The sequence below is a fragment of the Myotis davidii genome, unplaced genomic scaffold (genome assembly GCF_000327345.1).
Source record: "Myotis davidii unplaced genomic scaffold, ASM32734v1 scaffold939, whole genome shotgun sequence".
Lineage (NCBI taxonomy): Eukaryota > Metazoa > Chordata > Mammalia > Chiroptera > Vespertilionidae > Myotis > Myotis davidii.
In genome coordinates, this window is record NW_006290535.1 from 373,419 (window position 1) to 386,663 (window position 13,245).

The 13,245-nt window shown below is 47.4% G+C and overlaps 1 protein-coding gene across 2 annotated transcripts in view; it reads right to left on the minus strand.

The window, feature by feature from the left end:
* Positions 1-13,245, minus strand: part of MERTK (MER proto-oncogene, tyrosine kinase) — a 94,369-nt gene that overhangs the window by 12,284 nt on the left and 68,840 nt on the right. For both annotated transcript variants that reach the window (XM_015563787.1, XM_015563788.1), the window contains 7 exons: positions 12,043-12,196; positions 9,801-9,954; positions 6,671-6,756; positions 3,957-4,052; positions 3,182-3,262; positions 2,147-2,239; positions 978-1,096 (listed from right to left, as the gene is read on the minus strand). In XM_015563787.1, coding sequence (XP_015419273.1) covers positions 978-1,096; positions 2,147-2,239; positions 3,182-3,262; positions 3,957-4,052; positions 6,671-6,756; positions 9,801-9,954; positions 12,043-12,196 — 783 coding nt within the window. The remainder of the gene's footprint in view (positions 1-977; positions 1,097-2,146; positions 2,240-3,181; positions 3,263-3,956; positions 4,053-6,670; positions 6,757-9,800; positions 9,955-12,042; positions 12,197-13,245) is intronic.

Below are 13,245 nucleotides of genomic sequence, written 5' to 3' on the forward strand. Positions count from 1 at the left end.
CTGGCTGGTGGGGCTCAGTGGTTAGAGAGTCAGCCCCCACACGGAAGGGTCATGGGTTCAATTCCTGGTCAAGGACACATACCTGGATTGCGGGTTCAATCCCCGGCCCTGGTTGGGGCATGTGTAGGAGGCAACCAATCAATGTATTTCTCTTATAGGTGTTTCTCTTTCTCTCTTCCTCTCCATCCCTCTGCCCCTTCTGTCTGTTCTACTCTCTCTAAAAATCAATGGTAGAAATATCCTTGGGCCCTGACCGGTTTGGCTCAGTGGATAGAGCGTCAACCTATGGACTGAAGGGTCCCAGGTTTGATTCCGGTCAAGGGCATGTTCCTAGGTTTTGGGCACATCCCCAGTAAGGGGTGTGCAGGAGGCAGCTGATGGATGTTTCTTTCTCATCGATGTTTCTTTCTTTTTTTAAAAAAATATATCCACTGAACCAAATCGGTGCTGGCTCATCAATGTTTCTAACTCTCTATCCCTCTCCCTTCCTCTCTGTAAAAAAAATCAATAAAATATATTAAAAAGAAAGAAATATCCTTGGGTGAGGGTTAACAAAACAAAACAAGAAAGAAAGACAGGTGGACTAAGTTCACCCTCAGTGTCTCTGAAAAACAGTTCAGCGCACCTTTCCTCTGAAAAACGAGACAGGTCCCCGCACCCAGGGATTTCAGAGTGAACAAGCTAGAGAGGCAACTTCAAAAGAAAGAGGCCACTCTGACATCACAAGGGGCCCCCGGCTCCAGTGTGAGGGGCATGAGTGTGCTCTCAGCTGACTTCCTCCCCCATAAACAGGAATAACAGGACCAGGAGGAGACCTGCCTTGAAGGCGGATACCCCGTTTCAACCCCTAGGGTGCACAGGGAGCACCAATCAAAGGCTCGAGTCCTTGCGCTCCCTCCTTCATATTCAAGGTCAGATGCTGAGTTTGCCCAGGCCTTGTCAAGTGTCCAAAGGCAACACAGGGGGGAATTCATTACCTTTGATCCTGTCTCCAGTCGGGAATAGAGTAAGTAGGTATGTAGGTCCCCGTATTTCATGAAGGGTAAAATCACCATGGGCTTCGGGGTGCCTTGAGAGCCCATTTCTATACACACACCTGAAATGAAGAGCAGAGTTCCTTACAAAGAGCCCCTGTTAGCAGTGACCGGAAAAAGCACGCAGGGCAGGAGCCTGGGCCAAATTGAAACCACGTGCGCCCAAGTGAACAGTTAAAAAAACAAACGCTCGTAACTCACACGCCGAGTTCAAGAATACTGAACGCAACCTGGGTCCACATCTTTTGCTTTTTTTTCCCTGTCTTTCAGGTTAGGGCCAGTCTTTGCAGGAGAGCGCTGAAAAATCAGTCTATCACCAGTAGAGCCTCACAGAGACCTGGTGAGTTTTCATTAAATTGATTCCAAGTGAGGGGCAGGGACTGCATCAGAATTCAAGAAGCAAACTCGTCTCATGTGACAGTGAAACACTTCATCGTATGAAGACGTGCGCTGAAGCCAAATGCTTAAACTACGGAAAGTATTTTGAGGTAGAATCCACATCCCTAAATTTTAACGGTTACACACGGGCAAAGCTGCAACCCATTTACCATGCAATTCTAGAAGGAGAGCTGTCACCTGACACCGGGCTTGCAGAGCTCTCGCACATTGTGGTGCAATCACAAAGCACGATTGTTCTCGGTCTGCTGAAGTCGAGAGCTGCCAATGAGTAACACTCATTTCTTTGACATCATCTTATATCCAAAGATTAGTTTTCACATCTCCTTTGAGTGTCAAAGACACTCTGAAAGCTCCCCAAAGACTTTAGCATTTATTAGATGGCAGGGCGGCAAAAATAAGTCGTCAGAACATTGTTATTCCCAGGCTGCTCTCCCTCTCGGAACAGTGTCGCTTAAACAGCAACCACTGGAACCCGATCTGCCCATTTGCTGTTTTTTAGCTAATGGTGCCAAAAGCCAAATTCTGACATTAAATCACGTCCCATTTTTACCCACTTTTACCATAAGCCTCCGAAAATGTTAACTGTAAGGAGAAGCCTTGTGGGTGAAGAAACCCCAGGTTGTAAATCACCGTGGGTTATACCAGGTTTCCCTTTGGCGCAGAGTGGATGCGCCGAGTCCCTCTGGCCACCAGGCCTGCCTTTCAACAGGTACCTAGGAGCCGGATGACGTTGGGGTGGCTGAAGTCTTTCATGCAGGCAGCCTCGCTGAGGAACTCCTCGATCTCTCGCTGGGAGAAGTTGTCCACTGAAAGAAGAGATGGGAAATCTCAGGCACAGTTAACACGCTCCATGAGGGGAGGGGCAGCAGCAATTCTGTTCTCTCCAAGTAAAATCAGGAAAAGACAAAACTGTGGCAATAATAAACACATGAGTGGTTATCAGGGGCTGGGCGGGGGTAAAGAAGGGGTACACAGGCGATTTTGGGGTGAAACATCTGTAGGACACTGTGACAGTGGGCACATGACATTATGCACTTGTCAAACCCACAGAATGTACAACACAGGGTGAACCCTAATGTAGCCTATGGACGTCAGTCATTAACGTATGCATACGGATTCGTCAACTGTAAAAACTGCACCACACTAATGCAAGATGTTTATGATAGGGGGCTGTGTGTGGCGAGGACACATGGGAACTCTGTACTTGCTGCCCAGTTTTTCTGTAGCCCTAAAACTGCTCTAATAATTAAAGTATATTAGTTTTAAAAACTAATATCAAATCCAAACTGTTGCAATCAGTTTGGCCTTAAAGAAAGAAGGGACACGTGCCTCTCTCCAACACAGAGCTTGAGTCTGGCTGCTCAGCCCTGTCTTGTGAACTAGACACACTTTCATACCAAGTTTCTGGAATTAAAGCAACTTAAGAGAGACATTTATTTTTTTTTAAATATATTTTATTGATTTTTTTTACAGAGAGGAAGGGAGAGGGACAGAGAGCTAGAAACATCGATGTGAGAGCAACATTGATCAGCTGCCTCCTGCACAACCTACACTGGGGATGTGACCGCAACCAAGGTACATGCCCTTGACTGGAATCAAACCCGGGACCCTTCAGTCCGCAGGCCAATACCTATCCACTGAGCCAAACGAAAAAATTCAGGAGATGATGGTGGTAACAGCTGCACAATAATATGAACGTACTTAATGCTTAAGCCTAGAACGGCTTAAGTTCTTGACAGGTAACTCACGTTTCATGGTCTTCACGGCCACTTTCTCGGAAGTTCCATCCTGTTGACTAAGACTTCCTTCCATGACAGACCCGAACTCTCCTGTGAAGTAAAACAACAGCTGTGCGGACCTTGTGCAGAATCTCTCCTGACCACAGAAACACCACAGGCCAGAGGCACGTTCTCACGTGGCCCGAGGACCCTTACACAGCAGCAGGGAGAGCTGCCAGGCCAGCCACACTCGAAACCCAGGGCAGAAGCCAGAAACTAACCTCCCGATTGTCAGCACCGAGGCTGGCTTGGATTTCGCTCAGATCATCACTTTATTACGGGACAGCATGGGAAGTGTTTTTGAAATTCATAAAGTAGAAACTCTGAACACCATCATCATTCACCCTAACACCAGAATATCAGGATGACAGATTAAATATGTATGTGCACCCTTGTCCCTATTTAACCAGGAAGGTGCCAGGAATTATAAACTTGAGAACTAGAGGGATAAATGTAAATGATATAGGAAGCCAACCAGTGAATTACATGCTTTTCAGTGGAGGAAGGGAATTCATATTTTCAAGGCCTACTGCGTGTGCTAGGCACTACAGAGCCCCATTCCTATGCCCAATCTTAGTTTCAAAAATCACTATTCACTTTTTCATTTTAAAGGATAAAATAGAACTTTTTGTATTATCATTTAAAGTCACAAAATGGTATTTTATGTAACAGATCTGTATTTTTAAAAATTACTGTGAACTGCTTACTTTCTTATCCCACATTTTAAAAGAATTAAACTGTTTACCTTCACCCAGAATTTTTCCAAGAATTAGAAGGTTCCTGTCAATCATAACATCTTCCAGCTTACGCTGCAGCTCCTCGCTGACGCCCAAGCTGCTTACTGTGAAAGAAGTGACAGCGGACATGAGTGGTCAGTGTGCTTCCCTTCACTGGAATATAATTAAAATGATATATAAAGCCCCATCAAATAGTTAAATGCTTTCTCCATGTTATACCCCAAGGCTCTTCTCCCCCAAATGCCAGTAATAAAATATCACACTGAATTCTACTAGGATTACAGCGGATAAAATGAACCCTTCAGGCAAGATTAATTCTGAAAATTTCTAAAAATCACAACCACATTTCTCCTTCTCACATGCAGTATCAGCAACTGGCAATCAGCTTCTGGCTGGGGAGGTTCAGCCCTGACTAGGGGCGAGGAAGAGAAGTCAATAGGTGTTTCCTAGTGGAGTATTTACTGTTACATCCCTAAGGACAGGTCACAAAGGAGCATGGGGCACTTCCCTTCCTCCCTGCCAGGGAAGGAGGCGCAGAAACCAAGAGCACAAGCTGAAACACAGAGCACAAGCTGCTGTGGTACCTGAGCCTCATCACACTGACATGCCAGTGCTCAGCTAAGCACCTGGTGGAGGCCTAGAGAACAAGATCTTCTGTAATAAGGTGCAGCACTGACAGGAAGTGTTACCAATAAGAGCCATTAACCAGGGGAGGGAGACCCATTCAACCACTACTTGGCAAATGATTCCATTTGTGCCCCTGAAAGGCAATGAGCAAGGCTTTGGAAGAAAATAACAACAGCCCTTCTGGTGTTGCTCAGTGTTGAACCTATGAACCAGGAGGTCACAGTTCGATTCCCTCCCGGACAGAGCACATGCCCAGGTAGCAGGCTCGATCCCCAGTGAAGGGGTGTGCAGGAGGCGGCTGATCAATGATTCTCATCATTAATGTTTCTATCTCTCCCATTTCCTTCCTCTCTGAAATCAATAAAAATATATTAAAAACAAAACAACAACAAGAAAAACCACGTGGATAATCTGAACATTTTAGCTCTTGGTAAAAAAATTTTACCCAAATGGTCCTCCAATATAGAAAAAAAAAATTGATGTAAATTAAGAATTTTTTAAAATGTAAGAACAGCTGCCCAGCTGGTGTGGCTCATTGGCTGAGTGTTGACCCATGAAACAGGAGGTCACATTTCAATTCCCCATCAGGGCACAGGCCTGGGTTGTGAGCTCAAGGATCAAGCCCATGCAGGAGGCAGCCAATCGAAGTTTCTCTCATCTCTCTCTCTCCCCCTCCCTCCCTCCCTCTCTCTCTTTCTCTCTCAAAAATCAATAAAAACACTTAAAAAATATAATAACATCTAAAAGTCAAACTTCTAGATTAGAAAAGGAAGGAAATTGTAACATTCTATATCACATGAATTTTTATTTCATAGCAACCTGTATACCATCGTTCTTACATTTGGCTTGTTATTCTGGTGTTTTAGCAAACATCCAGAAGCTTAAATATGAAATCTTTGCACATACTTTTGTTGCAGGATTCAGGGCAGGAAGAATAGGCAAACTGAGACAGCAAAGTTAAAACAAGGCCAAACTGCGGGGCAATTAGCAGCCAGCTTGTAACTAACAAGCCATCATCCACCCCAGCCAAGGACACAGAGCAAATGGTTAAAAACCTCCCTAATGAGAGAATGCAGAAAGGGAGGGAGAAAGGAGAAAGGAAAAAAGGGACGTTTTACTCCCTAAGCAGAGAGCCAGCAGTCACAAGGCTTGGTAAGATAAAGTTGCCAGATTCTTCTCATGAATTCTGGGAAGGCCACAACAAAGTAAACAAAGTGAAAAAGGGGACCTGGAGAATTAATCTGCACCAAAATAGTCAGCAGAGACCTATCGACAGGGAGGGTATATAACCCCTCAGACCCCCACCCAACCTGCTCTTCAGATGAGCTAAGAGCCTGTCTGTGCTTCATAAGCCAGATGTATAGGTTTGCTTGCTTTGTTTCTGCTTTATTCAATAAAGATGCATGCTTTCATTGCTTTAATAAATTGGCTTTTCTTCCCCCCACCCCCACCCCCCGCTTTTTTTCTTCTTCTAAATTGGCTGTTCACAATGCCAATTCATTTATATGAGAAGACAAGGATCAAGGTGAGGACAGCCCTCTCTCACTGGCTCCCAGGGCTGTCCTGTTTTGTCTGGTAACACCTCTCTGGTGTCAGTGAGAGACGCCTATAACACTTTCTACACAATTTCTGAAATTATTCGAGAACGCAGAACCATGTGTTTATTCCCACTGGTCAACGAGAAGAACGCCCACTCTGAGCCAGCAAAGCCCAAACCATAATTGATACCAAGGGTGTCAGCAAATCGTTCTGAGTTGGGGGCCAGAAATGACAAGCTCTGAGATAGATGGTCAGTTGTTTTGCCGTTTCCTTTAAATCCCTGACCTCTCCCCACATCTCCTGCCACTTTTCAAGGCATCTGGAGGCTGTCACCCCATCTACTTCACCCCATGTTTCCAGGAAGCTGGCAGGCAAGGAGGCACAGGTCATGTCTGACTACCTACTTGCCGCTTGCTGAACACATCTTGCAGGGTGACGGTATCGATTCTTTGATGCCTTTGGCTTTTGTGAGAAATCTGTCAAGGATTCTGTTGTTCTTTCTTTGCTCTTAACTATTTTAACTTTTGCCGGAAAAGAGAAACGGAAGTCAACTTACGGGTGAGTTCGATGGCTCGCCGACTGAAGGACTTCTTTGCTGTGTAATTGACCACCAGTTCCACGTCCTCGCCCGTGAAGGCGTTCCTGGTGAATGAAACAGACAGCTCAGGCTCTGCAGGGGTGGGGAACGCCCGGCCATGTAAGGCCCATGAAATCATTTGGTCTGGCCCTGCCAAGGCATTAGGGGTGAGTTAATTAAATGTTTGACCAGACACAGCAGGCTAATCTTTAAGTTGATAATTCTGTATGGCCCGTGAATGATGTTATAAATACCCAAATGGCCCTTGGCAGAAAAAAGATTCCCCACCCCTGGGCTATAGCAACAGCAGGACTAAACCCACTGCCTCGGCTGTCCCTGCTCCTTTTACTCCTCGACATGCGTGTTAAAATCAGCTTACCATTCATCAACAACCCTGCAGGAACTGACATGATGACTATATAGAATGTATCGTTAACTTGAGGAAAACACCATCTCTCCAACAAAACAGCCCTCTCATCCATGAGTATGGTACACACTTCCCCACTTAGTTTTCTTCCACGTTATTGGTCAAGTCTACTAACTTTTCCCACAAAGTTCATGCACATCTGTTGGGCTTTTTCCTAAGAAGGTGATATTTTTCATGCTGCTCTGAATGGGGTCCCATTCCAGCACTTTGTCCTTCATGTATTTTAAAACCAGAATCAAAATATTTTTACTAGTACAGCATGTCATGTCCTCCTAAAGAAAGCAAGAAAAGAGGGTGCCTAGGAGAGAATTTCCGAAGACTGGGAAGGGCAACACTGCTATGTGCTGTTCCTAAATGCGTGCCTCAGCCTCAGAAGGCAAACAGCCCCCTCTGCGTCTGTGCCCTCCTCTCCAGCTTCCCTCCGCTGCACGCCTAGGGGCCCCCACCAGGCCCCTGGAGCTCAGCACCACCAGGAGCTTTGGCCATCATCTCTGGGGTTCTGTCTTTACTGGGCCCACGTTTGAGGTGGTCTAAGAAAATATGTCTATGCATCCTTCTTTTTTAAAAAATAGATTTTTTCATTGATTTCACAGAGGAACAGAGAGGGAGAGATAGAAACATCCATGATGAGGCAGATTGATCAGCTGCTCCTGCACGCCCCACACTGGGTATTGAGCCTGCAACCCGGGCATGTGCCCTGGCTGGGAATCAAACCACAACCTCCTGGTTCATAGGTCGATGCTCAACCACTGAGCCATGCCGGCCGGGCTATGCATCCTTCTATATCAATTATTGTTTCCTCAGCGACAGCAATGAATGCCCACTTGATGACACATACTGCACGGTGCCGCTAGTGCTTGAGGGCACCAGCATCTTAGACTCAGCGCCTCTCCGTTCATGACTGAGTCTGAAAGCCTCAATTCAGAATCACAGCAATGGAACTGGTAATAACTTCAGAGACCATTTAGAGAGAGACAATGCCAAGAGAACCTGGATAAAGTAAGACTTGTTCAAGTGACGGGATGAATGCCAGACCCCAGGCGTCACACCTGTAGTCTGGTGCTGCCCCCCTCTGTGGGCCTTTACATGTGCTGCTCTTTCTGGCTGAAACGCTCAAAAAAAACCCTTCTCTCCTAATCAACACCTGCTCTTTCTTCAGTTTCTAACTCAGGGATGATCAGCTCTGGCGGGAGGCCTTTCCGGCCTTAGCACAGTCCAATCTGCTGTGCTATATTCTACTTGTGAAGGTTCTGTGACAGAGAACTTGCTACAGTTCCATTTTTTATTAACTTGTGTGATTACTGCCTGATTCCCCACTGACAGTGGGTCCCATGAAGGCAGGGGCAGCGCCTGCTTTGTTCACCACTGTACCCCAGCCTATCACAGTGCCAGCACATAGTAGGCCTTCAATGAGCTACTCCCGCACCTTCTGTACAAGGTCTCTGCAATGAGCCCCCAAATTATACCTAGACCCTGGGGTGTGTTTTAATCAACCCAATGCCAAGGATTTAGGTGAGATTTTGTCCGTGTCTTTAACACAATCATGCTTAGAATTTACACACTTAAGTAACAGAGTTGCTAAGTACTTGACCGCCAGGACTGAGATGGACACAGAATGGGCAGGCTATCCTCCACAGCTGAGCCCCCCTTCTACGTCCCCGGGGTGTTTCTGAGGGAGTGCACAGTGCTGAGGGGTGGGGCTGTGAGACAGGTTGCACAGTTCCCGCCCTTCCTCATCCTGTCCCACTCCAAGCTGCCCTCGGCCCCGAGTGACAAACTGGATTTCGAGGAAAGCCAAGTGCCCTGCACAGGCGCTGGAGGAGCCGAGCCCCAGAGACAACGCTGGCAACACGGCCTTGCGTTCCCGGCTGCCTTCACATGGCTTCTTAGTTTTCTTGACATTCAACTGGTTATGAAAGTCAGATTATAGAAAGTAAGAAAAAGAGCTTCTTATATAATTTGAATGTGAAAATATAAAGGTTTTCCTCTATTGAAAAAATAATTGATCACTACAGAAAATGTGTAAAACACAGGAAAGAAAAAAAACCACGGGATCACCCACAATTACAGAATTGCTAATGCTTTGGTGAATTTCCTTCTCATTATTGGTGCATACATATTGTTTTATTTTTGTGCATAATTAGGGTCAGTTTAAAGGCTTCTAATCAAAGTGCTCATTTAATAGCAACGGAGTTTGAGCAGCAAAGACCTTTGATGGTCTTCTCTGTGCAGACCCCTCCGGGCTGGCTTTCCCTGCGGGCTGCCTCTGTGGCACTGGCCTCAGTGAGGGCACTGCCCGCCCAGAGAGCCCAGACAGGGCTCTCAGAACACCGAGGAGTCGGCCAGCAGGACAGGCATTGTCACTCGGCATAACCATCTATCTCATCGACACCACTGAAGAGAACATTTTTTATTGCTGTTAATCCTCACCCGAGGATATTTCTTCCATTGGTATTTTAGAGAGAGTGGAAGGGAAGGAGGGAGCGAGTGAGAGAGAAGCATTGATATGAGAGCGACACATCGATTGGTTGCCTCCCAAATGCACTCCAACCAGGGCTGGAGATCGAACATGCCCTTGATTGAGAATCGAACCCACTACCCTTTGGGGCATGGGCCAACGCTCTAACTACTGAACAACACAGGCCAGAGCCAAACAAAACATGTTTTAACTGGGACACTTACCCAAACCTCGTCTCCTGGACTCTTTTTCTGATGGCCAGAGAAACATACAAAACCAGCCCAATCAGGATAAATCCGCAGAAGCAGCCGAGGATGATGAGCACGGGGTCTGTACTGCCAGGTGTTGGAGCTGACGAGGGGGCCAGATCTACCCAACCTGAGAGAAAGCCAATGGAAGCAATTCAGAACATCCCCTGGGCTCCGAAACACACAGCAGACACTGGCTTATAATGGGGAAGAGCAGGTAATCATAAGCTTCAGAACCAGCCCCTCGAGATTCCGTGACCCAGAAACATAGGCAGTCCTCGCGGAGACTGTGTAAGGGTCTCAGGCATCAATGGTAACCATGGCAGCAACAAAGGTATACGGAAGTGAAAATGGTCAAATTAACCTTCACCTGGTCTACTGTAACTCACACACTGGAAACACTGAGCATTAGGCACGGTTGTTTCTTTGTAAACACGTATCGAGCGTGGTGTGAACAGGGCGGGCCTCCTGCCAGTGTGTAACTTGTGACGAGGACAGAATCTACTCTCTGTGCCTGCGCGTTGTCGCGCTCCATTGTAAGTGTGGATCTGCTTCCGACAACTTATCCTTGGTGCTTGATATGTCTTGGATAGGAGTGAATTGAATCATGCAAGCACAGTGACCAGCCACGAACAGACTCTGAGAAGTAGCCCACCGGCTGTGGTCACAAGGAGCCTATTAGTTACGTGGATTTGTGCACTGAGGAGCCGGCAGCGAAGTGTGTGTTTTATGCAGGTCTCACAGTTAACATACGATGGTAATTCACATTTGAACCATATTGTTAAGGGACGGTGTTATTTCACTGAACAATGGTGACTGAAATACATGCATATTGGATTGGACCAAGCAAGGACTGCCAGGATAGCAGTTTTTTTTTATAATTCTGACTTTTTGTTGTTGTTAAGTTATTTCACTGAACAATGGTGACTGAAATGCATGCATATTGGAATTGTACCAAGCAAGGACTGCCAGGATAGCAAAGTTTTTTTTATAATTCTGACTTTTTGTTGTTGTTAATCCTCACCTGAGGATATTTTTCCCCATTATTCTTCAGCGAGAGTGGAAGGAAAGGAGGGGGGGAGGGAGAGAGAGCACGAGTGTGTGGAAAAAGGAGGAAGAGGGAGAGAGAGAGAGTGTGTGTGAGAGAGAAACATTGATGCAACAGAGACACATCAACCAGCTGCCTCCCGCAGGTGCCCTAACCGGGGGCAGGGAGCAAACCCGCAACCCAGGTATGTGCCCCTGACGGGGAATCAAACCCATGACCCTACGGTGCTCGAGCTGTTCTCTAACCACTGGGAAACACTGGCCAGGGCGTAAAGTCTGACTTTTTAACCTGTGCATTTAGAATCGGAATCTTGTTGACTGTGAATTTCTACCAGGCAGGTAAGCCTGGTGTCCCCATTACCAGTTACTGATGGTCCCCAGTGCAGAGGCTATGGGCTGCTGGGCCTGATATATGGCTCTAATTCTGCACTTATGAGAGCATATGGGAGGACTCACCAGTCTACTCACAAGTCCCGTTTGCTCTGAGTACAGAAGCTGTGCTTGCAAGGACTTGTAAACACACAGGTCACACTGATATACATAGATGCCTGTGCATGGAGTTGATGACACCAGTTTAACATCAAACAACCCAGGGCTGGACACAGTCAGAACAAAGCTGGCTCCCCTCATCTATGGAAGTAAGCACAGTGTTGGGCCACTTGGGGTACATGGTGACCCCTTGACAAAGAACACTCCAATGACACGCAAGAGCCATAATGCAGGGCTGGGCATTTAGCTCAGGGAGCCCAGGGTTGTCGGTGGGCGGCTTCTGCAAGAAACCCTGCATGTTCTGGACTGAGTGATCATGAAGCTGCCTCAGACCTGAACGGGCAACAATGGGACAAGCAGCACTGATTAAAACAGCAAAACAAACTATCAGTTCTAGAGAGTGAAGGGTCAGCCACACTGCCTTGCCAACATTCCGTCGGCACACCTCACTTTCAGGAAACCAAGTCAAACCCTGAGCGGACTGATCCTCCTAGTAAGTTAGAACCACTTGTAGTCACGCTAGTGGAGGCCTCTCACGCTGAGGTGTGACCCTATTGAGTTTCTTTACCATGGCAAACGGGTCTTTATGGTTCAGCCCTAAGCCAGCTGTCCATCCCCCAGCTGGCCATCTGTGTGCTGCCTGGATGCACAGCTCCAGCAGCTGAGGGAGCCCGGCTCTCACCGTGTGCAGGGACGAATATTTTCACGGGGTCACTGAAAGGCCCGACCCCTCCTGTGGTGATGGCGGCGACCTTCACTGTGCATGTGGCATTGTGGACGTGAACGGGGATCTGAGCATGGCTGCCATCCTGGCCGACTTCCTCAGACAGCTCTTCCTGGGGACAGACAAGGAAGTAAAGGAGATGAAACACTAAGCTGCCCGGGGCACGTGGCCTGCTCCACCATATTCCTCCTGAGGGAGTCCTCCCACCACATCCCAGGGGCCAGTGGCCATGATTCCACAGCGTCCATCCTTGCTCAGGCCACAGCCAATGGAACAAAAGGGCAGTGACACAGGGATGCAGGTCGGCTGTTCTGCCCGCTCGCTGGCCCTGGCCCCGCCACCGGTCGCCCTCTGTGTGTGGGGTGACCAGCTAGGCGGGGGCCTTGGCCTGGCACTGCCCACATCCCTTGCCACCCACCCCGTTCCCAGTTCACCATCGGGTGATCGGAGCCTGCCAGCTGGGGAAAGGGACCAAGAGGTGGTCAGTGCCCCTCATAGTGACTGGTCGAGCGGTCATTCTGGTCGTTCTGCCATTTTGGTCAATTTGCATATTGGCCTTTTATTATATAGGATATTGTTGTCTATATTCATGTACCGTGCGTTAGATTTGCAGGATTTATTTACTACTCGGTACAAGTCAGTACCAAATCCAGTTTTGATGATGGGTTAGCTGGCCATTCTCTAATTTGTGAAGGACAGAAAATCACCAGAGAGTCCTAATAACTCCCTGGTCCAAGCCCACATCCTGCAGCCCTGCCCTGTGTGAGTCAGGCAGGCTGTGAGGAAAACACATCTACTTCAGAGTTTAGCACCTCACTGTACAAGACCTTCTGCCTGACCAGGAACATGGGTACTTTTTGTCTACAAAGACTCAAAAACAAGACTTCATGTATGAGAGAAATTAGCTCAAAATAAGAGGAAATGGGTAACTGAGAAAGAATTAAATCCCTAGCCCTGGCTGGTGTGGCTCAGTGGTTAGAGTGTCAGCCTGCACACTGGAGGTTCTCAGGTTCAATTCCTGGTCAAAGGCATGAACCTCGGTTGCAGGCTGGATCCCAGCCTGGTTGGGGCATGTGCCGGAGGCAACCAATAGATGCGTCTCTCTTACATGGATGTTTCTCTCTATCTCCCTCTCCCCTCCTCTCACACTCTCTCTAAAAG